Here is a 25523-nt window from a genome sequence, read left to right as displayed (position 1 = left end):
CTTCAGCCTTAACTTGGCCTCTACTCCCCAACCCCGCCCTGCCCTCCCCATCTTCAGTTGTCACAGGATAGGTTGGGGGTTAGGAGGCAGGACTTAAAATTGTAGAGCAGCCTCCTCCCTTCACTTGGTGATGGGCCAGTCCAGCTAGGACTCTGCTCCATACCCAGAAGGCAGTTGAGTACATGTGTCTGTCAGCCTTTCCTCCCAGCTGCTGATGCAAGAGGCCTGAAAGGAGCGGGGGGGGGGGGTGCAGAGGGGACGAAGGGGAGCAGCCTTGTGCGTTGATCCCTTTCGGGTTGTGTACTCTGGGGTGAACAGAGGTTCCAGGACAGGACCCTTTAACCTTGTATGTCTCTCTATATACGCACATAGGTGTGTGTGTGTGTGTATATATGTATGTGTACATACTGTTTTTAGGGGAGGGCTCAGCACTTTTATCGGATTCTCTCGGAGAGATCTATGACTATAGACCGGGGACCATTTCTTTAGCACCGTGGCTCTCAAATCATTACCTGGAGGGCTTGCTGGACCCTACCTCCAGGGTTTCAGATTCAGGTTTGGGTGGGGCTGGAAAATTTACGTTTCTGACAAGCTGATGATGCTACTGGTTCAGGGATCACACCCTGAGAACTACCCCATAAGCAGATACCCAGGGTTGCATGGTCGAGGGGAAGAACCTGGGAGTTGTTAAGCACTGAGTGGGACAAGGCATGTGGGAGTACCTGGCACCTGGCGCGTGCTCCGGCATTGGAGCAGGAGAGTGAAGTCCTTTTCAGTCATCTCAGGGGCAGCCCCCATCTGGGGTGCGGTTCCTTAAGAGGTATGGTGAGGCTACAGCCCTAGTGTAATCCAGCAGAATCAGCCCTGTCCAGCGCTGTTTTATAGTCTTCACATACAGTGGCTTTAGCCGTTTTTGAAGTGCGTGAGTTTGGTCTGCAGTGGGCTTGGAGGAGAACAGGCCCTAAAGCTGTGACGTTATTTGCTCCTTTACAGGTACTACCCTGCTAGTTGTTGACTCAGTTACCTTTTGTTGAGTACGTTTCCAGAGTGATTTTCTTTTCTTTGTTCTTTGTTCTTTTTTTAGGAGTGAAATGTTACCCTTTTGTTTGCACTGCCTCCTTCCACACGAGCGCCCCTTTGGCCAAAGAGGATTATTACCAGATATTAGGAGTGCCCCGAAGTGCCAGCCAGAAGGAGATCAAGAAAGCCTATTATCAGGTCTGTATGGAAGCCACATTTTAGAGACAGGAAAGCTGTCGATCTGGTCTGATCCTGAGCATTGCAGGGTATATGCTCGTACGTGTCGGTCGTGTGCAGCTGACAGTGTGGAATGAAATGATAAAGGTGGGCTTCGCTGGGCCATGTCCCTCAAGTGCGTGATGCCATGCTGGTTGGTGCTTCAGAATAAAGAGGAGAGTCAGAACCAGAGGTTGAAAAAAAATCTTTTTCCAGGGCTGTTTTTGTACTTAAATTTATTCTGCATCTTCTAATCAGTAGATATACTGGTCTGAGTTTTATTTTAGATCGTCATTCTTTGCATTCAGCTAAAAGTTTATGGATTTAGAATTCTTTTCTTAACCCAGAAACTGAAATTCCCACCATCGTGGCCCAGGATGTGTTGGGGTGATGGGTGAAGTGGCACGTGGACCGGTGGTCTCTGGACTTTTACTCTGACCGAAAAAAAAAAAAGACTGAGGGCACTGATGTAGGAATACTAACTTTTGTATTTTGCCTAATATAGATGTTAAAAGTAATTAAGTACAATCTATTAACACCATTTGATAAAAGAAAGAGCACCTTAACATAAAAATAGGAAAACCATCATATAAGAATGAAGAAGATTAAATTTAATAAAGTTAGTAAATTAAATAAAATTAAAAATTAAAAATTTATTTTTATTTATTACTTTTATGAAAAATTTTCTCTGAAGTCTTGATTTTCCTTCCTTATTTTTTATTTTTTTGTGGGCAAACAAAAACTTTGTCTAAGCTTAATGTTTGTGAACCAAATACTGATCAAGATCAGACCTAACAGCTTATGGCTTGGATAGCTACTCCTTCCTCTTGCTTTTTTTTTTTAAGTGTACAATTTACTGATTTTTAGTATATTCACAGAGTTGTATAACTATCACTACAATTAATTTAAGAACATTTTCAACACCTCAGAGAGAAACCCCGTACCATAAGCGCTTATTCCCCGTTCTCTCTCTTCTGCCCTTGAAATTGTTAACCTACTCTTTCTATATATAGATTTGCCTATTCTGGAAATTTCACAGAAGTTAAGTCATGTGATATGTGGGCTTTTGTGACTGGTTTCTTTTACTTTAGAGTAATGTTTTCCAGGTTTATCCATGTTATAACACATGTCAGTACTTCATTCCTTTTAATGGTCAAATAACATTACATTGCATGGATATACTATGTTTTATTTACCTATTCATCAGTTGGTGGGTATTTGGATTGTTTCCACTTTCTTGGTATTATGAGTAGTGCTGCTGTGAACATCCATGTGTAAGTTTTGTGTAGACCTATGTTTTTATTTCTCTGGGGTATGTACATATACCTAGGTGTGGACTTGCTGGATCAGTTCATAGTAATTCTAATTGCCACATTTAACCTTTTGAGGAACTTCTGAACTCTTTCAAAGTGGCTGCACTGTTTTAGATTCTCACCAGCCCTTGTGAAGGTTCCAGTTTCTCCATATCCTTACCAACACTTGTTATCTGTCTTTTTGATTCAAGTCATCCTAGTGGGTGTGAAGTGGTATCTCATTGTGGTTTTGATTTGCTTTTCAATGGTGGCTAATGATGTTGAGCACCTTTTCATGTGCTTATTGGCCATTTACTATGTATATATTCAGATTCTTTGCCCATTTTTTGTGTGCAGGGTCTGGGCGGTAATTAGGTTTATCTTTTTTTTTTGGAGATCCTGGGGATTGAACCCAGGACCTTGTGCATGCTAAGCTAGCACTCTGTCACTAAGCTATACTGCCCACTCCTTTGCACATTTTTAAATTGAGTTGTCTTTTTATTACTGGGCTGTAAGGGAATGAGGAAGGACTGGAGATAGGAAGCAGAGATCCTGGCTTGGGATAGTGAATAGCATGTCTTTTCTTTTGAGCTGGTGCAAGGGTGGGAGGAGGTTGGGGAGACGGAGGCTGGGGCCACCTTAATGGGGCATACGAGGCTATTAGCAAGTACTAGAGATTGAATTGAAGAGACAGTAGGGAACCATCCAAGTTTTCAGGTGTGGAAGTGAAAGGATCAGGTAGAGCTGTGTAATTTAAAACTGGAAATTTAAAACATAGTCTCTATGGAGCAGTTACTGAGGTTAGACCTTGATCAAGACCTTGGGACCATCTCTGTGACCTACCATGGTGTACGGCCCATGCCTAGACAGCCCCCTTCAGACTTGGCACGCAGCCTCTATTGTGCTTCCTTGTGCTGGAGTGAGGTCCAGCATCTCCAGGAGCAGAGTAAGCAGCCAGCTGCTGGCAGTGATGGAGCCAGACACCTCCTGAGCCACTTTCATCTTTTGGAGTCTGTGCCCTCTTCACCCTCACATCAGGGTGATCCAGACTTGGAATGAATCAGGAGCCTCAGCAAACACAGTGATGACCTGCAAAGCACACAGCACTGCTCGGTGTGGCCAGGAGGAGGCCCTCATTTTAGAGCTGCTCAGAATGCCAGTGTGCTTCTGGACAGCCGCGTGAGATCCTGTTTTGTTTTTTAAGATTTAAATCTATGTTTTGAGTAGGTAATATATTCTCTTTTTGAGAATTCAGAAAGTGCAAAGGAGTGCACAGTGAGAAGCCTTCCTCCTTCCCGTTCATCTCCATCCCTCCAGTAGCAGTCAGTGTTTCCAGTTTATTGTATGTTCTTCTAGAATTAAGTTATATAGCAGATACACCTACTTACCTATCCAGTTATTGTCCTCTTTTTTTTACATAGGTGATAATCTACTAGATACACTGCTTTGTGTCTTTCACAACGGTGCCCGTTCTAAAGAATTAGTTGTTATTTTTGTTAGAGATTTGTTATGGTTGAAAAATGTGTATATACCTCAGATTTGAAGAAAAGGTTTATTTTATTTTATTTTATTTATTACCCTTAATAAACTTTTGGTCAAATTTGAAAACTGAACACAATGCATGGAGTGTATGTTCTTAATTCTGGCTGCATGTGTTTTGCTTTTTGTTTGTTTTCATTGAGGTATAATTGACATGTTAGTTTCAGATGTATGACATAATGATTCAATATTTGTATACACTGTGAAATGATCATCACAATAAGTCTCGTTAGAGATGGTTTATTTTAAAGTCTTAAACCTTGTTTTAAGAATTGCTATTGGTTGCAAAATCTTAGACAACTGCTACAAAGGACGTGAGGTTGTGACTGGTGTCTGGGGTTCAGTTTTAGTAATTATCCTATGTCCATAGTAATTTGACTGTTTCCTCCCTTAGCTTGCCAAGAAGTATCACCCAGACACGAATAAGGATGATCCCAAAGCCAAGGAGAAGTTCTCCCAGCTGGCAGAGGCCTATGAGGTATGTGGCCCACCGGTGTGTGCGGTCACTGTCTTTCAGCTGTGTGTGTGCGTCAGTGTGCTGCCCAGTGGGACCTGACTTGTTAGAAGTTTGAAGGTTGTGTCCCTGCACCAGATCACCTCCTTGAAGAGAAACAAGATTCCCAGGTCTCACACTAGATCTAACGTGGAATCTCAACAGAGGACAGGATCCAATAATTTGTAGTAACCGAGCTCCCCAGGTCACTGGGACTTGTAGCCGGGTCTGGGAACTCCTTGTTGGATTATGTAGTTCCACACCTATTTGATGACCCCGCTCCTACGTAGGGCATCGCTGTCTGATGGGATGGTGGGTGTTGTAAAAGTAGACCACCACTGCCCTGGAAGAAGAGAGCCGAAGTGGACAGCAAACAGCCGCTGAACAACTACAGAGCTCTGTGAAAGTGGGCCTCCTCCCAGACTTCGGCCGCGTTGAAGGGCCTTGGGATGTGCATGTAGGGTATCATACGTCTCCTGTGTGTGTGCACGCGTGCATCCTCCAGCCGTTTGAGAGGAAGTCGCGGACAGGGTATCTCTCTGTTCCTAAGTGCTTCTGTGTGTGTATTCTCTAAGAACAAGAACATTCGTTTCCATAACCACAGTACCTTTGTCAGGATCAGGAAATTTCATGTTGAGACGATACCACTGTCCGGACTTGGTGGCCGTGTCCCTGGGCCTCAGGAGGCTTGGGAGCCCCTGACGGCTGTGCCTTTCACCATAGGTTCTGAGTGATGAGGTGAAGAGGAAGCAGTATGACACCTACGGCTCCGCTGGCTTCGATCCTGGGGCTGGCAGCTCCGGGCAGAGCTACTGGAAAGGAGGCCCCACTGTCGACCCAGAGGAGCTCTTCAGGAAGATTTTTGGGGAGTTCTCATCCTCTTCTTTTGGAGATTTCCAGGGGGTATTCAATCAGCCTCAGGAGGTAAGCATCTCATTTTGAGGAATCATTCCAATTTTGGCTGCTCAGTGTGATGCAAACAGATTTGCCAGTTTCTGTTTCTCAAAGAAAAAGGTAAAGTGGCTTAAATGGAATGATTTGGGGGTAGCCATCTTGGTAGGAAATGGTTCCAGTATTTGGAGAACTGTGTAAGTAATAAGGTGCACCAGTTTGCTCAATCAGGCAGCACCTCAGGCTCTCAGAGTCCATAATTAGAGTGGGAGTATTTTGTCTAGAGCCTGCCTCATTATTCTTGGAGAGCTCAATCCAGTAGGGAGGTAGTGCCAATACCATCTCTTCTGTATTTATGTCTTGTTTAAGATATTATCAGAGTTAGAGAGGGGAAATGTTTCATTATGTAAGTTACGATTGTGGATCGTTTGAGCTGTTAGTAAGGACCATGTACAAATGTTATCCCTGAGCATTTTCAGTTTATTGAAAAGTACACTTTCACTTAAATTAAAAAAAAAAAAATCTCCTAAAAATCCTAAGGAGCAGGGCAGAATCAGTTAAGTGAGTGCCATCTATTCTTACTTGACAGAATACAGGTAAGTTAAAAAGTAAAATAATTGGGGGAAGAGATGAATTGGTGGAGCACAGGATTTTCAGGGCAGAGAAAACACTTTGCATGATACTATAATGAGGCTACAAGCTATTGTATGTTTGTTCAGACCCAGAGAGTGTACAAGACCAGGAGTGAATCCTATTGTAAACTATGGGCTTTGGACGTTTATATGTCAATATAGGTTCATCTTTTTTTTTTTGGCTTTTTGTTTTTTGAGGGGGAGGTAATTGGGTTTATTTATTTACTTATATTTGGAGGAGGTACTGGAAATGAACCCAGGACCTTGTGCATGCTAAGCATGTGCTCTACCACATGAGCTATACCCTCCCCTCTATATAGCGTCATCCTTGATTAAAAAAGAAAGTATCATTCTGGTGGGCGATGTTGATAATGGAGGAAGCTGTGCCATGTGTGGAGGCAAAGAGTATGTGGGAAATATCTGTACCTCCCTCTCAATTTTGGAAACCTAAAACTGCTTTAACAAATAAAGTCTTTAAAAGAGAAAGTGAAGTAACTGTAAACTGCTGGCCAGCTCCCTCTCTTACTTTTAGAGAGATAATAGGTCATCCTTTGATTTATTTAGTACATCATGGAGTTGACATTCAATCAGGCTGCCAAGGGCGTCAACAAGGAGTTCACGGTGAACATCATGGATACCTGTGAGCGGTGTGACGGCAAGGGGAGTGAGCCCGGCACCAAGGTGCAGCACTGCCACTACTGCGGCGGCTCAGGCATGGTGAGAGCATGTCAGGGCCTGGCCTCCCGGGGTCCCCCCCACTGTGCTGTCCACCCTTCTCCCCACCGTTCCTTTTTCCTGTGCGCCCGTGAATATTTATTCAGCAGTACTTAGGGCTTTGTGGGTTCATAACTAGGTGGGACAATTTTATCTAGAACCTTCTTTGTTTTTCCCGGGGTGCTCTGTCCTGGTCAGCAATACAGAAGCAGCACAGAAACTGCTGTCCTCTGTGCGAATGTACTTTGGGCCATTTTGGTCATTTGAAACCAGGGTGGGGGGGAAGGGAACTGAAATTTTGATTGAAATATAATCTTTCTTTTTCTTTTTGTTGAGCTTTAGATATAATTCAAACTTAGAGTATTATAAAGAACTGCTCCCTTATTCCTTTTACCCAGCTTCACCAGTTGTTAATACTTTGTCCCATTTGCTTTGTCATTTATGGTGTGTATTTTCTAAGAGCAAGAACATTCTTTTTTTTTTTTTTTGAGTAAAGGTAGATTTATTCAGAGAGATACATTGAAAGGCAAGAGAAAGGCCACGAGCTGTGGCGGTTGGGTGCTCAGATTAAAAGTAGGTACACACTCCATAGACAGAGTGTGGACTGTCTCTGAAGAGAGAGAGAGGGGGGACCAAGAACATTCTTTTATGTAACCACACAGTAAGTTGTCAAAATGAGGAGATTTAATATCGATACAATACCATTATCTGTACTTACTCAAATTTTTTCATTTGTCCTTATAATGCTCTTTTTACCCCCAGGCCCAGGATCCAATCTAGGATCTTTGCAGTGTTTGGTTGTCATATTTTTTGTCTGCTATAATTGGGAACAATTTCTCAGTCTTCCTTTGTCTGTCATGAACTTGACAGTTTTTTGAGATTACAGACCAGCTGCTTTGTAGAATGTCCGTCCTTTGGGTCATCTGATATTTTCTCATGGTAAGATTTAGATTGTGCATTTTTGGCAGAGACACCCCAGAGATGTAGTGCCCTTTCCATGGATCATCTCTGGAGTCATGAGGTGTCAGTCTGTCCTGTTAGTGCTGATGTTAATGTTTGATCACAGTCAGTTAAGGTACTGTCTGCTGGCTTTCTTCACTGTAAAGTTACAATTTCAAAATTAACAAGGAAGTCCTGAGGTATCTTGACACTATATAAGTATCCTGTTCCTTATCAAACTTTTACCCACTAGTTATAGCATCCGTTAGTCATTCTTGCCTAAAATTATTAATTACTGTTACTGTTGCAAAATGGTGATTTTCTGATTACAATATCCCTTCTTTGTTTATTAGTTGGCATTCTACCGAAATAGGAGCTTTCTTTTCTTCTCCATTTATTTATTCATTCGTTCGTATTAGTATGAACTCACAGACTGTTATTTTATTCACTGGGCTGTCATCAAGGTAACTACTTACTTTCATGCCCAGATTATCCCCAGCTTGGCCTGTGGAAGTCTCTTCCAGCTGACTGCTGTGTCCTTTTGACATGGCCCCATCGTTCTCTCAGCACTTCCTTACTTTCTATCACAACAGGATGTTCTAGACAACTTGTACTTTGCCTGTCATACTGTGGAACTAGCCATTTCTCCAAGGAGTCCTGGTTCCTTTTAGTGTCTAATGGGATTTAAAAACCAAGATCTGTGCCTCAGGTGTGTGCATTGTGCCTGGAGTGTCACTGCTTCCAAGTCCTTTCAGCAGACTGAGCCAGGAAAAAAGTGTGTGTTTGTGCATGTGAGCACTTGTGCATGTGCACACACAGATACATATTCCATATCTATCTGTTTTTCCATATTCATATTGTAGATGTATATATGCACGTATGTACACACCAATCCAGCCACTCCTGCATCCATCCACCCACCATCCATCCAACACATCAGTGAGTTCAACCTGATTGTTCCACTTTCAGTCCAACACCACAGGGTTTATCTAGTCTTCTGCCTGTCACATTTGAAACTGTTTTCTAGTAAAGAGAAGTCTGGCTCTAATTATCCTTAATACTCATTTGCTTGTTCCTGCAACACACAAAAAGTAGTTTCAGAATCGTTACTCATACCACTGCAGGATACAGTTCTACTTAACTGGCATGTGATGTCTAGAGTTCTTTTTATCTTTAGATTGAGGGTATGTTGTTAAAATACTGTGCTCAGTTTATGTAGGTCACTTCTTTTTCTCCCACTTCACTATGATTATACTATTTGTTTGAAATGCAGTCAGGTTTCCATTGAATATGTTTGTATTGCATTTAAATGGTTTCTTTTTTAAGGGAGTTGGATTGTTCGCCTCCCCCCCTTCAAATTCAGATCATTGTGGTTTGTGTGTGTACGGGGGCGGGGAGGGGATAGAATTTGTCTTTGAGCACTGAGAAGCATAAAAAGGAGACAGAAGTCTCTGATAGTTCCACCACTGTTAGTATTTTAGTGTGTTACCTGCTAGTTGTTGATTAGGGATGTTATTTTTGTTTTATATTAGCTAAGTTCGGTGGGGGGGTTGTAATTAGATTTATTTTTTTCGTTTTTTAGATAGAGGTACTGGGGATTGAACCCAGGACCTCATGCATGCTAAGCACACACTCTGCTACTGAGCTGTACCCTCCCCTCTTTGCTAGTTTTTGAATAAGTTATATATGCAAATCTTTGAAAATTCAGTGGGTAAAAATTGAGAACTGTGTAAGATAAGTCTCCCTTGCATTCTTTTTTGTTTTTTTTGACGAGGTTGGTAATTAGGTTTATTTATTTATTCATTTATTTTTGGAGGAGACTCTGGGGATTGAACGCAGGACCTCATGCATGCTAAACATGCACTTTACCACTTGAGCTATATAACCTCCCCCTCCCTTGCATTCTTGACTTTTACATTGCGTTCCACTCTCCAGAAGCAGCCTTCTATTCTAGATGCAAGCCTGTATGTGCACGCATATGTGTGCATGCATTTTTTCATACCAAAGGTAGAATACACTGTTAGCACTGTTTGTACCCTGGTGTTTTGTGTCTACTTCTCAGTATGTTTGGGAAATACTCTGCACATATAACTGCCTCACTCTTTTTATGGTCACAATAGTCCTTCATATAGACACATCACTGTTTGTTTAGCCAGGCCGCTATCGCTGGATGTCTTGCTGTTTCTCATCTTTTGCTGTTATAGACAGTGAATATTTTTGCATAATGTCATTTCTTATATTCATTTTTTTGAATGTGCAGATATCTATTGTACGTGAAGTGGAACATCTTTTTTAAGATTTGAGAGCTGTTATTTTCCTTTGCATCTGTTCAGTCTTTTGCCCTTCTTTCTGTTGAGTAATTGATCTTTTTCTTACTCATTTGTAGAAACTCTTTATAAATTAATTCAGTTAGTCTTTTGTCAGTGAATTCAGCTGCATTTTTTAAATCTGTCTTTGGACTTTGAAAGTTTTTGCCTGTTTGTTTATAATTTTCTTTTTACTTTTTTAACACCTTTATTGTGGTATGGTTCTTGTATAGTAAACTACACATATTGCATATGACTTATGATAGATGTATACACCAAAGAAACCACCACCACAATCAAGACAGCTAACATTTCCATCACTCCCCAGGAGGTGCAATTTTCGAATTCCCAATTTATCCCTTTCCACCCTCTTTACCCCCTGGTAACCATAAGTTTGTTCTCTATGTCTGTGAGTCTGTTTCTGTTTTTTTGTAGACCAGTTCATTTGTGTCCTTTTTTTAAAGATTCCACAGATGAGTGATATATGGCATTTTTCTTTCTCTTTCTGGCTTATTTCACTTAGAATGCCAATCTACAGGTAAATGGCATTATTCTTTTTTATGGCTGAGTGGTATTCCATTGACACGCGTGCGCGCGCGCGCACACACACACATGCACACACATGCACACACACAAAACTTCTTTATCCAGTCATTTGTCCGTGGACATTTGGGTTGTTTCTATGTCTTGGCTATTATATATAGTGTATGTAATTTTCAGCTGCTGAATCATACATACAATTTTCCCTCACTTTTCACTGTTTATCATAGTGAAAACACTTTTCAATAGCTTTGAATATTTTTAAACATTTTTTGATGGCTGAATAATAGTCCACTGATGGGTGTATCCAGTTACCTATAAATCCTGCTGATAAAAGGACCAACTTGCTTAGTCTAAGAAAGTGAAGTTGTGCTTGTGGTCCTCTAGAGGGCGCTCTTAGGACGAGGATTCCCACAGATACAATTTTGTGAGCCAAGTTGTTGCCACTTGTTACAGATACTCTTATTGATCCCAGTCCCCTCTCATTTCTAAGGTCCTTTCTCCAAGGCCCTGAATCGCTATGACTTTCTTTTTTCACATTTCTAAGGTGAACACTGAGGTACGATAGTAAAGCTGAAGTATGTTTCTCTCCAAGTATAATGTTTGAGATTGGGAAAAAATATTTGCAACACATTTGCTAAAGGGTTAGTATTCCTAATATGTAAAGGGCTTCTTCAGAATAATGAGAAAAAGACTAACAACTTATTGGAAAAACAGGTCAGGGTGAGCAGAGGAGGAAATGCAAGTGACCAGTAGTCAGGGAAGTGCAGAGGGAGCCGAGAAGATGCCTGAGGCTCACCCTTCAGCTGGTACACGTTTCAAAGTCGGGTACCGTCCCTGCTGCTGCCCAGCCTCTGCACTGATGGTGGAAGTGGAAACCACCCTGGCTTTGGGAAGTGGTGGTTACAGTAGCTGTTCAGCTTGATACGTGCATCTCTGTGGGGACATACCCTACAGATCACACTTGGAAAATTGCACACCTACAGGATGTCCTTTGGAGCCTGTGTGTAATAGTGAAGGACTGAACGGCCTCGGTGACCACCAGGAGTAGGTTGTCTGGAAAATATGGTGATGAGGAATGCTCTCCAAGATCATTACATTGTTAAAAACAAACAGCAAAAGCTGCAGAACTGTGTGCACAGTATGCTACCTTGGCTTATGGAAAAGTCGTAATGCTTTTCAGGCCAAGTGGATGGCTTGAAATGTGTGTTGTCTGTCAAAGTAGAATATCACTATAGCTGTGCCTCTAAGGAAGGGACCTGGAATGATTAGGGGTCAGGGGTCGGGGCACACGTAACTGTTCACCATACCTCCATTTTTAACTTTAGAAATTTTTACCATGTACACATAGGACCTTTTCAAATAAATATAACACATAAAATTTTAAAGATAATAATTATTTGTCCCAGCCAGTCCGCCTTTGGAAATCTGTGTTACAAAAAATAAAGACATTAAAACAAGGATAGATGTGCAGAGACTTTTTTCTGCAACACTGAAACATAAGTATTAAAATGGAAATTGAAATCTATATTTATTGGCCTGGAGGAATGTTCACGATGTGTCATGAAGATAAAATGAAGAGCAAGTTGCAGAGTGATAGTATAATGCACTTATTATAAAATTTTTACTTAAAAAAGAAACTCTTGTGAAGAAAAAAAACAGTGAGTTGTGGGAAGAGCACCTCAAACTGAGCTACTAAGAGCTGGCCACCCTGGGAGTCAAGGTGAGGGGGAGATTAGCAAGAATTTCATTATATATCTCTGTATCCTTTGATTTGCTGTAACGATTGTACTTAATAATTTACCAAAAAAAAAAAAAATAAGGACATTAGGTTAAATAGAAAGGTGCCCAGTGAGGAGCTGATGGGAGTGGCCACAAATTGTAAGGCCCCACCAGCTGGGTGAAGAGCTGGGAGCTGGGGAGGCTCCTGGCGGGGGTGGGGACGAGGGCAAAGACACCCCAGGAGGAGGGGCATAGCAGCACCAGCGCCTGCGAGGGGAGCTGCTTCCCTCATTGCTCCTGGGGTTCCTGTGATGGGGGTGGGAACACTGAGGGGCCTTGGAGGACAGTGCTGCTCCCCCCTCTGAGCAGGGGTTGCATTCGGTTGCCACTTTCGTCCTGCTTTCCCAGCTGTCCCTTTTCTAGCGGGGTGGAGGGGCATTTACTGTTTTTAAAGCGTATTTGCTCAGCTCCCAGGGGGTTTCAGGAACTTCTATAGAGGGGAACATCTCATTTTTCAGTGTCATATAATCAGCTTGGTGGTTTGGAATTGAGAAGTCAGTGCGTTCTAGAAGGTCAGTTAAGTTTGAGCCCCTGCACCTGCGTCCTCAGGCAGTGTGTTTAGTGCGAATGCACACAAAACAATAGTCTTCAGAGAAATGATTCCTCTCTCATGCACGTTGTGGTCCCAGGGCCTCGGCTGTCAGGGTGATAAAGGGTCTGTTTTTCTTCTCCTTCTTATCAGGAAACCATAAATACAGGCCCTTTTGTGATGCGCTCCACCTGTCGGAGGTGTGGTGGCCGGGGCTCCATCATCACGACTCCCTGCGTGGTGTGCAGAGGAGCAGGACAAGCCAAGCAGAAGAAGAAAGTGATGATCCCCGTGCCTGCCGGTGGGTCTGGGGCTCCGCCACACTCGGAGGCTGGGAACCGAAGCCCTGGTGTCCTTGTTTCTGGAACCCAGACTGGAGGAGGAGCCGGTGTCTCCTTGCCTTTTCCTTTGTGCCCCAGTTATCCTCAAACTCTGCACACACATGTCCCGTGGGGAGATGGGGCCTGACGGGCCCATCTGCTCCTGCATGAAGGAACTCCCCCTTCCCGCCTCTCTTCTGTCCCAAGGCCAGCACTGTTCCCACTACTGGCCCATGCGGCCACATCACCCGCTCCTCCTGCCCTCGGGACCAGCCTGCTCCCCACAACCAGCTCTCGTTCCCAGGGCCACCTTTCCCCTGGGCAGTCTGATCATGTCACTCGCCTTGTGGAGGACCCTGCGGTGACTCTCAGGGGCCAAGAAATGGCCTCCTCTTTTGGCTCCTGTTAGTCTCCAGCCTCCCTTATTAGTCTCCCCCTTGTTACCTGCCCTGCAGCTTCCCGACTTTCATGTAGCCCCTGCTTCCCAGAGCAGAGCCTTTGCATATGCCCTTCCTGGTGTCTGAAGCTCACTGTCCACCTTCTTTTCAGTGGGCTGATTCTGTTCTCCTGGAGCTCCCAGCTCAAACATCACTCCCGCAGGGAGGCTTTCTGGAACCCTCCTTCCTTAGATCCTTAGATGTTCCTTTGTCTGGAGTTGGGATCTTTTCCTTCTAAGAATACGTCTCTGTAGTGATAAATTTGTTAGTGTTGTTATTTGGTTAATAGCTGTCTCCTGCTAGACTCTAAAGTCACTGAGACACCATGTGGACCTAGCAGTAAACTTGAATAAATGAATAGAAGGTGCTTTTGTTCGGTTATCAATTATTATTTTTTAAAATGGAGGTACTGGGGGTTGAACCCAGACCTTGTGCATGCTAAGCATGCACTCTGCCGCTGAATTGGTTCCCCCAGCCTCCCCGGTTACTAATTATTCTATGTTGCACCTTTGAAAAGTTATACTTGTTGCCGTGTTGGATGATTGTGTTGTTCCTTGTTAACAAGAAACAGGAGTAAGGAAGTTGGTGGGTTCTAGGTAAGTGGATCTAGGGTAGAAAATGCCTGGGGAGGCCCCAAAATAATTGTTCTCTTATGAACTTTTGGTTTTATTTACAGGAGTCGAGGATGGCCAGACTGTGAGGATGCCTGTAGGAAAAAAAGAAATTTTCATTACGTTCAGGGTAGGTGCTTGCTTGCATAGCTTCTGTTGGGCCCTTGCTCTCCTGGAGAGGGTACCGCCAACTAACGCTTCTCGTGGGAGAGGTAGGAGCTTCACGGAGCCCCTGGCCATCTGCGTTTCCAGGGCGAGCGGTGGCCACCTTGGCAGGGTGATTTAACATGTGTTACATCAAGCTTCTTTGCTGAGTGTGGAGAGAACAAAGTTTCCTCAAAGTGTTTACAAGTTGGAAACATAGCACACATAAAAATACAGGAAATGTCTCCTAGTGTCTTTTATTCATGTATCAAATTGTTCAGAGGGACAGCAAGTGTCAAGGTATATACACACACAAGGGCAGACCTGGTTTCATGAGGTTAGGGAGACGTGAGAGGAGGTCATGCCTTCTGGGAGCAGTTCCACCAGACGTGTCCCTGAGGAGGCCCCCGCAGGCACACACAGGGTGTGCAACAGCCTCACTCGTAGTAGCAAGACCCTGACAACAGTGAGTGGACCATGCATGGGCACAGAGCACCTCAGAGCAGGAGGCTCAGGCCACACGTGTCAGCGTGAGACGTTTTGGGACTTCTAGGTCATGATCGAGGGAGGATGCAGGGAGGGAGAGGATCTGTGTGAAGTCTTAAACCACACGAGGTGGTAGTATATATTGTTTAGGGACACGTAAATATGTGGGAAGAGTAAAAAGATGCTCAGAGGAATGATAAATACTAAACTAACATAGTGGTTACTCTGGAGGTGAGGAGACGTCACCTGTGTCCTAATGTTCTGTTACCTAAGCTGGGTTGTGGGTGCACCACATGTGTTACTTTTTTTACTTGGCCAGTTTTTGAATATATGAAATACTTGATAATTTAAAACGAAGACAAAAATAATGTCAAGTGTGAGACTTCTAGACTGAGGAATCAAAGACAAAGGCAGTGGCCTGGAAGCCAATCGATGAGGAAGGCCTGGTAGAGAATTTAGATTCTGTTCTCAGCTAATAACGTAGAGGAAAAAAAGAAAGAGAAGAACTCACTGGAAGGCAGAGAATGTCTATTCACAAAATATAGTGCCTTTAAAATCAGAGTGATTCCAGCGCTGCCAGTCTGACTTGAAGGCAGTTTGTGCCACATGACTATTGGGAAAATGAACCATCTTTGCCTTTGTAGGTCATGTTAGTCTGTGTGTCTTCATGTTTTCCAGTACACAGTAAGATTTTTATTTTAAATGTTCAAAAGCCGATTTTATGTTTTTATTCACCTTCACCAAGAAAGATCTGAGGCTGACACCCTTGCATTGCCATGGAGAAAGGATCTTCTGTGGAACTCTCAGAGCCTGGAGTGTTGGCCACTTTGGTGAAAGTACATTCTCTCTCTCAACACCACGTTCTAGGCTGCTGAGACGCAGGGCTGTTGTCTGTTCTCCAGAAGGGCTTCCCTGTGCGTAATCCCCATCTCTTGGCCCTAGGTGCAGAAAAGCCCTGTGTTCCGGAGGGACGGCGCAGACATCCACTCCGACCTCTTCATTTCCATAGCCCAGGCTATTCTTGGGGGCACGGCCAGGGTGCAGGGCCTATACGAGACCATCAACGTGACGGTAAGAGGACCAGCACGTCGCGGCCACCCTCGTACATCAATGCCCTGTTTTCCTGAAACAGAAAATGGCTGAGGAGTGGGTGGAACCTTTGAACAACCAGCTTGTCTGGGATTCGGAGGACATGGGGTCTAGGGGAGGGCAGGAGGAGTGTTGGGCCATGCCTTGGGTGTGAGTCACCAGGGAAGGCCGTTCCTGGGCGGTGGCCGTTCCTGGGCGGTGTCCACTCCTGGGCGGGGGAGCAATCTCAGCAGCGCCCCCTGCTGGCTTTGCCTCCTCCCAGGTCTCCCTCTCCATGCTCCCTCCCTCCTGCTTCCTGGGCTCACCTTCGCAAACTACCTGCCCCAAGTCCTGTCACAGGCTCTGCTGGGGGGGGGGGAGGGGGACCCAGTCTAGCTAGTTTCCATGTGGTAGTTGGCAGGCTTGGTCTAGAAACCTGGACGGAGTTCTTTTCAGGAGTAAGACTGTCTTCACGTCATGAAATGTTTTCATTTGGGCACCTGGAGACCAAGGAAAACCAGAGCTTCCTTTCTTTGTAGATCCCCCCTGGGATTCAAACAGACCAGAAGATTCGGATGAGTGGGAAGGGCATCCCCCGGATTAACAGCTACGGCTACGGAGATCACTACATTCACATCAAGATAAGGGTCCCGAAGTAAGCGCCTGCTTCACGTGGCCAGGCCCACCTGGTCTCTGCGGCTTTCACCACTGAGCGGGACCCCTTTGAGGGTTCTTTACCGGCTGGGCTGGTGCCGGTGGTAGGGGTTCAGCACCCGGCCCGATCACTGGGCCCGTGTGGCTCTGCTACTGTAAGCGCCGAGGCTGAAGCAGGTCATCTCTTCCTTTAAGTCAGGTCTGTCCTCCCGAGTGCTCCATCTGCCAAGGGGCCATAATAAGAGAGCTTGACTTTGTTGAGTTGCTGGAAGATTGAAATGAATAACCCACAGGGAATGCTTGGCTGTTGCTGCTGCCTTTGATTTTATTATTATCTCAGGATGCCTGTCTGGTGGGAGAGATGGATCTATAACCAGATTGTGAAGCTGTGTGATGTCTACATCCTCTGGGAGAGAAGTCCAAGCAGGGAGCTTTGGGCATGCAGACCAGGGAGCCATGGGCGTCCGGAGCAGGGGGCCGTGGGCGTCCGGAGCAGGGGGCCGTGGGTGTCCGGAGCAGGGGGGCCGTGGGCGTGCGGAGCGGGGCGCTGTGGGCGTCTGGAGCAGGGGGCCGCGGGTGTGCGGAGCAGGGCAGGCCCGACGCTGCTTGGGAGGACAGGGTTTCCAGCACCCTTTTTAATTAGATGATTTCCTACACACAGAATTGTAACAGCATTTTGTTCCCCCAGTAGACTATTTAGCACAGCCACAGTGTTGTTTAAAACAACTTAGAATATTTGAGATTTACAGAAGCTTTGAGGGCGTGGGCTCTTGGGTTCAGGGTGTGCCGTGTGCCTGGGTTGTAGGGTCCCGCATTTCCCCCACACTTTGTGTCCTTTGTGTCATTTAAAGAACTGCCCCAAGGAAACTGTCTGACATGGACTGTGCTTGGTCCACAGGAGACTGACAAGCCGGCAGCAGAGCCTGATCCTGAGCTACGCAGAAGATGAGACTGACGTGGAGGGGACAGTGAATGGCGTCACCAGCACAAGCACTGGTAAGGCAGTTACATGGGAGCCCCCAGCCCCACAGAGGGTGGATGGTTCGGGAGCATGTTGGGGTTTCCGCCTGGGGATCTTCATGAAGCCTCCAAGAGCACAGTAGAGAGAGGGGAGCTGTGGGCTAGGAACAGCCGAGGGCAGCCTTGCACGAGGAAAGCTGCCCTCCCTCTGCGCGCGCGCTGGTTGCTGAGGTTGGCGAGTTCCATGGTGCTTCCTGCCGGGTGGCAGCTGTGTGTCTTGGAGGGCTGCTCTCCCGAGTTCTATCCTTGGTTCTGCCACTTGCCTTGTGACCTTGGGCACGTCCCTACATGGGAGCACCTTGTAACCACTAAAGGAGAAGATGGATTGAAAAGCTTAATGCACTCCTGACCCAGAGAGCTTCACCAGGATTTCTGTGTCCTGTAAACAACAGCTACCGCAGCACTGAAAGACCAGACACGTGACCCAGGTCTGCCTGTTCACAGCAAGTCTAACTCTGAATTCCTAGGGCAGTGAATAGATACCGTATTTACCCTGAGCTCAGACGTCATGAACCATCTGTAGACTGTAGTTAAATGTTAGTGATTTGATACCAGAATGCCTGCAGACAGATGGTTTGGCCACGGGAACCTCGGCCACAGCCCTCCTCCCATGGGACGGGGGAGCTCTGCCGAGGTGGTGCCGTTCTCTGTCAGCTAGGCCTCCCCCTCAGGCCAAAATGGGCGCTGCCGAGGGTGAACTGGCTTCAGTTGCCCAAAGTGTTGCCTCCTTGGTGCCTTGTTTTGTTTTTGCCTGGATCCTGGATGGACCTCTCACCTTCTCAGAACTTGAATGGTATTAAAGTAATATACAGTCATTCAGAGCAGGTGGTCAGAGCTGGGGGTCGAGGGCTTGGTCTTAGAGCCCCAGGGCAGGGGTCCCAGCAGCAGCAGCCTGAGCTCCTGTCAAGCCCAGGGGACCAAGTCCTCTGTGAAAAAGCAGCTGCCACAGATCCTGTCTGCAGCCAACCAGGCACTAAGTGGGCACTTATTTTAGTGGTTTTGGTTCGCAGGCTTTTCCAGTTAACGTCCCTTGAACTAAAAAGAAGTGGGAACAGTGGGAATAGTTACTCCACTTAACTCCGATCACGCACCTCTAGCTTCTCCTTCCTGAATCCCCAGTATTTCTGCAGTCACGGAGCATGTGAGATTTGCTCTGTAGACAGCTCGCAGCAACTGCCCTCGCCCCTTGTCCTATTAGCTCACGCCTTCTCCCCTCATTCAGCCAGGATTTATTGGGAGGCTCCTGTGTGCCAGACACTTTGCCAGTTCTTTCTTTTAAAATTTTTATTGACATAATTTTGCCAAGTAAGCTTAACATTAATAAATGCATTGGATGCATTTCTGAAAAGTTGTTTATAAAGTGAAATGGGTATGCCAAATTATTTTTTTTCCACTCCTGTTGTCATTTCAGAATTGTATTCCAGTGGGAAATTTGGCTCTCAGACATAATTCTTTAAATGACATTTAAGAATCTTCGCATTGGCTTCCAGGAATGCACTGCCAGTCAGTCTGTGGCCTGGGTGTGAGTGAGCCTCCTGCTATGCTGTGAAGAGGTTACTTTTGCAGTCCACGTGTGCAGACACACCAGCACACAGGGTTCCCCTTTCCTGACAGCTTCTCTAAAAGTGGGTCCTATTTATATAGGTAGAGCCTGAATCTCTTTTATTCAAATTATACTAGAAGCAGTTGCAATCAGTTGTCAGTGGTTCTTGGGCTAAAGTGTCACTTCTTAATAGCCTCTAAGTCCCCGTGAGTTAGACAGTCATTTTTAGAGACTGTCACTGCAGGCACAAACTGATTCCTGGGTGTCTTTGCTTTCATTCCGGGAAAGGGTACCTGGAAGGGATTTGGAATAGTTACAGTAACGTAGGAGACTGACCTAAGGTTCTTGGTGGGTTTAGTATCCCTTGTTAATCTTTCTTCCCTTAAGCAGCTGCTAGAAACCTTAATGGCTGACCCTGGCTCCGTTCCCAGTCTGTGACACAGGAAGACCGAAGCAAGCTTGGGACTCTTAGCGCTCTCGGGGACGGGGGCCCTCTGAGGTCACCACGTGACCTTTTGGGTTCAGAGACACAGAGTGGCTCATTATGCGTGTTTCTGGATCATCTTTAGTTCTTACACATATGACACACGAATGTACATTTAGCTGTTGTGTAGGGAGCTGTTCCAGAGCTTGTTTTCTGGGAATCCCACCTGTGACCCGTCCCAGACAAGCTGATGGCACTGACTGTAGAGCTCCTTTAGTTTTGCAGGGCAGAGGCAAGAGGAAGATGAGGGCAAAGGCGTGTTAGTAGAAGGAGAAGTGCTCTGCTGGCTCAGTCTGTGCGAGTAGGCGTCTCGGAGTCAGGCTGTGGGTGCTGCACCTCCACCTGTAGGGCGGGTCCAGTCCTCAGAAGTCAGATCCTGGAGTCCTGTTGGCTTCAAACAAATGGTTTCTTCATATGGTCATTGAGTATTTGCTGCATGCTAAGAAATGATGCCCAGAGAGACAGGGTCCCTGCCCTCATCCAGCTTACAGTGTAAGGGGGGGAAGTCAGGCAAACATTGAGCCCCTAAATAAGTGCTAGACCTTGCTCGTAACACTGGGAGTTTGTAACTGGAGAAAACATTCTGGCCCAGAAAGGGTCCAGATTTACGGAATGAATGTTACCTGGTTATTGTCCATCAAACACTTTGCCTGGGAATCCCTGTGTGTAGTTGACCAGAAAGCGTCCCCTTTGAATCCCCAGCGCTTTACACAGTGCTGTTGGCTGAGTTTATTTGAATTCATTTTCCTTCTGAGGGATGGAAATGTAAACCCTGCTCTGGAAAGCAGTGGTCTGGTAGAGGAGTCCTGTGGCCTCCGGTCCGACCTCTTTCTGCGGTTAGCTGAGCAGCCCCTCCCTCTGGTCGCCTTCTGAAGGTGCGGACTGGACATGCAGTGCCTATGTGGCTGGAGAGACTTCCACAGGGGCATTTCCTGTTTGTTAGAAGTGCAGGAATCATGTACCATCTGTACTCAGAGAAGCTTTGGAAGTAAAGTGCTCGTGTTTGTATCCTATAATGACACCAGAAGGCGCCCAAGTGCCGGGACGTCCTACAAGGACATGTCCCTCCCCTTCCCCCAGGCCAGTGTAGTTACAGACCTCATCATCCATGTGCAGAGGCTCACAGTTCATCCCTGACTTTTGGTTCAGTGCTTAAATCCTTTGATGTCCCTGTCAGTAAGCCTTATTCCTGAAGGAGCTTCCTGAATTTTCTAACTTAAAATGGGGAGGGGGGCCAGTAATAGCTCAGTGGTAGAGCGCATGCTTAGCATATCCAAGGTCCTGGGTTCAATCCCCAGAACCTCCATTTAAAAAAATAAAAAGAGATAAGAACATGTTCTTGGTGGCAGGGGGTGAGAATTTCTGGGTGTGTCTGTGCTTTGCTGTTTTGTTTTTTTGTGTGTGAATCATTAACCAGCTAACCAGTGCTTATGCTGGCTCTCCCAGACTTTGGCCTCTGTGGCTCAAATACTTTTTTTGTGTCTCGTGACTAATAGTTAAGAGTTTGGGTTCTTCTGTCAGATGATTGAAGTCCCAGCTCTGCCATTATTAGCTATAAAGCCTTAGGCGAATTTCTTCACTTCTCTGAGCCTCAGTTTCTTCACCTGTAAATTGGGGATAGTAACATCTACCTCATAGGGTTCTTACATGATTAAGTGAGATCATGAAGATCGTGTTTGACATGGTACCTGGCATATGTTAAAAGCTCCATCAGTGGTAACTCATAGTGTGATACACATACACACACAAAGATTTGCTGTTCCCTTACCAAGGACATAGCAAAATTCAATTCTCTTACCCTCTCTTGTCCCAGGAGGCCCAGGAGCAATGGGAAGTTTCTGGTTTGTGGATTCCTTTGTGTTAGTCCTTTTATTGTTACTTAAGCCTTCATGCAAGAAAAGGGGGCTTGAAGGACTGAGGGAGGTCACACCTGGTCTTGTAACCTGTGGCCATGGACGCCTCTCGCAGGGGCCTGCCACAGTGTGCAGTGCCCAGATCCTCACCTGGGGAGCCCTGGGAATCGGTGTCTTCTGGCCACTTAGGCTTTCTTGAATGCTCAGACCTCTGTTAGCACATCCTTGTTTGGGTCCACTGCTATCTCTCTGAGGATGTTCTTGAGTTTGGAGAGCATGCCAGGTCCAGAGGACTGCCCAGGGGACTGCATCCAGGACAACCACTCCCCGGCCCTGCTGGGGGCCTGCTGCCCAGAGCTTTGAGCCTCTCCCTGATGAAGGCATCTTAGACTGAGATCTTGGGGACGTGACCATTTTGTACCCTGTTATGCACTGCATTTGATATACATCTCCTAGCACTTTAAACTGCGCTGATTCTCCTGGCACAATTTAAAATATTGAGTACAGTTTGTAAACCAACTCAAAAAGTTGGCCCTCCCTGCCTCATGGTTGACAGGTCTTTAAAGTGATGCGTTTGTGCAGCAGAGGTGCCCTCAGCGGGCCCTCAGGAAACAGCGGGAGCAGCTTCCTTTATCTGGAGCATTTGGGGTTCGATGCCACAGGTGAGGAGGGCTTGCCCACTGACACACAGTGTCCTCTGTTGCCATCGTCATTGGACATGAGATGTGCACGTGTCCTGGGACTCCCCGGGTGTCCCTGAGACTGTTTGTGCACAAAGCCTGGGTGTGGAAGCTGGTCAGTTGGTCTTGGCATGTGTCTTTGCCTTCTCAGAGCCGGTGGCATGGTGGGTGACAGCCTGGGCTTTTGAGTCCGATTGCTTGGATCTGAACTCAGGTCTCCCTCCTGCTTACTGGCTCTGTGACCTTGGGTCACCTCCTAACCCCTCTGTGTCTGTTTTGGTGTTTTCCTCTGTGACATTTACCTGTAAGGTTATCCTAAGGATTGAACGAGCTAATGTGGAAGCTGTGTGGCCTAGCCTGGAAGGCATCTGGCCCTGGGCTCTACTTCTGTTACAGTTGTTGAGGCAGAGACAGCTGGTAGTTGTCCCTTTCTGTTTCTTGTTTCCCTCTTGTCAGCCAGTGACTCGAGGAGCAGTTGGGATGCACTGAAGTGCTGAGTCATCTGACGGGAGAGGCAGCCCTGGTCCACCCCGGCACGGCCCCCACTCCTCTTGGAGTGGCTCTTGGTGACTCCTTGAGTGGCAAGCCCCTGGGTGGCCAGGCAGGGCCTGGGATGTGATGCGTCGAGCTGTGCTCCCTTGACCCCAGTTCTCTCTGCTGTTTGTGCCCAGGTGGCAGCACCATGGATAGCTCCGCAGGAGGCAAGGCTAGGCCTGAGGCTGGGGAGGACAAGGAGGGATTCCTTTCCAAACTTAAGAAAATGTTTACCTCTTGATATCCCAGCCGAGGTAGGAAAACCCCTGAGGTTTCTCCCCCTTTTGTTTCTCTCCTTGAACTAACCTCTGTTTCCCTCACTTTAACCAGTGTCATGTCCCCCACCCCCAGAGTTGAAGAGGGACCAGTCTCAGGCATGGTGTGCCTGGCCCCCATCAGAGCCAAGCCTCTCAGCTCGTGGGGACATCTGCATTAGGGTAACAGTCAGCTAGTGATAAAGGGCTGAGCCACACTGCAGCAGCCAGCTTCTGCTGGGCCCACTTCCTGGAGACATTGCACTGGGCGGCTGCCTCACAGCCCTCCTCCTGCCACTCCTGGGGGCTCTGTATCTCATAGTGGTGGGAACCAGGTTGCCCACAGTCACAGAGGGCAAGTCATAGCAGAGCCAGGCGTAGAACTCAGATCTCCCCAACCCCTGCCTGTTTCATAGTGCCCTGTCCTGCAGGGGAAGCTCGGGGCCATCTAAACCTTGTTTGGGGCGGGTGGGGGGGCCTGCTGGGAGTCCTGCTTGCTCACTGTGGTGTCTCAGGACTCTTTACTTGTGCTGGTCCCTGGTGGCTGGAGCTCCTGGTGTAGCTCCTTGCCAGGGATGACAGAAACTCACCAACAGTGTGTGTTGTCCTTCGATGCCAGAGAAATGTAACTGTTTATGTCTTGGCTCAGGAAAACGGTCCACTGGAAACTAGGCTGGGAGCAACAGTCCCTCCTTGTGGTCAGGGCACCTAGGACACAGGAGGATCCTACACAGCAGCACCGAGCCCCGCCTGCAGAGGCCCTCTGGACCACCTTGGCAACAGCAAAATCATGTAACAACTCACCTCTCCGTGGAACAGTCACAGTGGACAACCCCTGGGCAGTAAGGCATGGCATGCCTAAGGGCTGGTAGTTTCCTGTCCACAAGTAGGTACTTGGCTCCTTCTGGCACAGGGAGAGTCATGGCTGGACACTTCTTGCAGAGCTAAAACTGATTTGGAATCGAATGTGGTGGAGATCTTAGTTAAAGAATTAAAGGCCATGCTTACAGCTTAAAAATGAAGCCTTAAGTTGCACCAAGTTGTGAAGTGATTAATTTCCCTCTCAGCAAACCTCTGGGAGGTTCCAAAATGAGTCTTTACTGTAAGGCTGTCTTTTTCAGGAACCTGGGACATGCACACCCCACCAGTGTCGTCTGTCCCTCAGCAGGGGCATCCCCTACTCTTCTTGGAATTTGTTTTAATTCCCAAAGGTACCAAGCAGCTGGAACATGGGAGCCTTGGGACCCCAGGGTGACACATGTAAAGAGGGTCCCTGGAGACGTCACTCTTGAGCACATGAGCCATGATCTCTGTCTGGACGGACAGTCCTTCCTCCCACCCGACGTGGAGCGGCCTCTTGTCCTTCGACTGTTGAGTTCTGTTGTTCTAAGCCAGGTGTGAGTGGAGCTCCGGCCCTTCTGCTGGACCACAGCCAGCGTGTCCTGGGGCTGACTAATGGCCTCCCCCTGCTCCGCTGCCTACCAGGGGCTTGGTTCTCACCACTCACACTGCTGACCTCTGTTTGCAGAAGTGTGTTTAAATTATTCAGTGCTAAGAATCATCGTCTTTTCCTGTATAAATGTTTGTTCAAAAGAAAGCGCAGTCTCAGCAGTTGGAGGTTCTCCACCATCCAGCCAGAGCAAAGCCATGTCCCCAGCCTTGGCTTGGAGGCTGTGCGGGTTCCGTTGTGTTTCCAGATCCTCCCGCTGTGGTAAGACAGGATAATGGAGAACACTTCTGGTTAGTTTCTTTTTTGTTTTCTTTCATAATTTACTAAAATAAAGCATCTACTAGTGTCTGATCTAAGAATGTAAATGATTCTGTATCAATGTAAATAAGATTATCTACCGCAAAAAGATATTTAAAACCTAAATTGTGGTCATTTCTTCTTCGGAAGGGTTCACACAGCTTTGTGCAGGTGGTCTAGCAGCGGGTTACTGGTGTTCGCCCACTGATCAGGCTGCCCCACGTTGCTCCTGGCCTTCCTGGGGCCAGCTGGAGGTGGCTGGCCTCGTCCTCGGCGTCACGCCCATCCAGCACACAGGCATGCTGAGGGGTATCCTGCAGGCTCTGACAGGCGCTGACCCTCTCCAGTGCAGATCCCAGAGCTGGGAGCTTGCCCTGACACTACGTGCTGATCTGAACCAATGTTCCAGGGTTCAGCATGTAGCCTTTTCTTTGGGAGCCCAAGCCGAGAGAGACATGCGGTGTGGCCTTTAGGTCCCTATACATCACTGTCTTCCTCAGTAGATTTTTTTTTCCCTTCATTATTTTCAGAGGAATGTTAAGGTATTATTGTGTTAAAGTTTTAGTCCGGGCTCCCAGCAGAGACTGTGTCCCTAAAGCCCCGATTCTGCCATGGCTGGAGTGGGCCTTGGGCACAGAGCTCCACCCACCCCAGGGCTCTAGGCTGAGCAGGTTGAGGTGTGAGGGCACTTGCTGGGTTGGGTAAAGAGCTTGGGAAAGACCTGATGGGCAAGAAGGGGGCTCAGTCACTTCCTCCCAATTTCCATACTTTTCCTTCATTGAACAGAAGCTTATT

The 25523-nt window shown here is 46.7% G+C and overlaps 1 protein-coding gene across 2 annotated transcripts in view; it reads left to right on the top strand.

The window, feature by feature from the left end:
* Positions 1 to 24854, top strand: part of DNAJA3 (DnaJ heat shock protein family (Hsp40) member A3) — a 29162-nt gene extending 4308 nt beyond the window's left edge. Inside the window, exons 2-12 of one of the 2 annotated variants that reach the window (XM_045512709.2) lie at positions 1085 to 1218; positions 4462 to 4545; positions 5284 to 5484; positions 6648 to 6800; positions 13047 to 13194; positions 14327 to 14391; positions 15834 to 15962; positions 16499 to 16614; positions 17512 to 17609; positions 22865 to 22981; positions 23631 to 24854. In XM_045512709.2, the coding sequence (XP_045368665.2) occupies positions 1085 to 1218; positions 4462 to 4545; positions 5284 to 5484; positions 6648 to 6800; positions 13047 to 13194; positions 14327 to 14391; positions 15834 to 15962; positions 16499 to 16614; positions 17512 to 17609; positions 22865 to 22968 (1232 nt within the window). In that variant the 3' untranslated portion in view covers positions 22969 to 22981; positions 23631 to 24854. The remainder of the gene's footprint in view (positions 1 to 1084; positions 1219 to 4461; positions 4546 to 5283; positions 5485 to 6647; positions 6801 to 13046; positions 13195 to 14326; positions 14392 to 15833; positions 15963 to 16498; positions 16615 to 17511; positions 17610 to 22864; positions 22982 to 23630) is intronic. The other variant, XM_010949798.3, reaches the window with a different exon arrangement.
* Positions 24855 to 25523: the final 669 nt, after the last annotated feature.

Source organism: Camelus bactrianus, chromosome 18, assembly GCF_048773025.1.
Source record: "Camelus bactrianus isolate YW-2024 breed Bactrian camel chromosome 18, ASM4877302v1, whole genome shotgun sequence".
NCBI classification, from domain to species: Eukaryota; Metazoa; Chordata; class Mammalia; order Artiodactyla; family Camelidae; genus Camelus; species Camelus bactrianus.
This window is presented reverse-complemented; position numbering and strand designations above follow the sequence as displayed.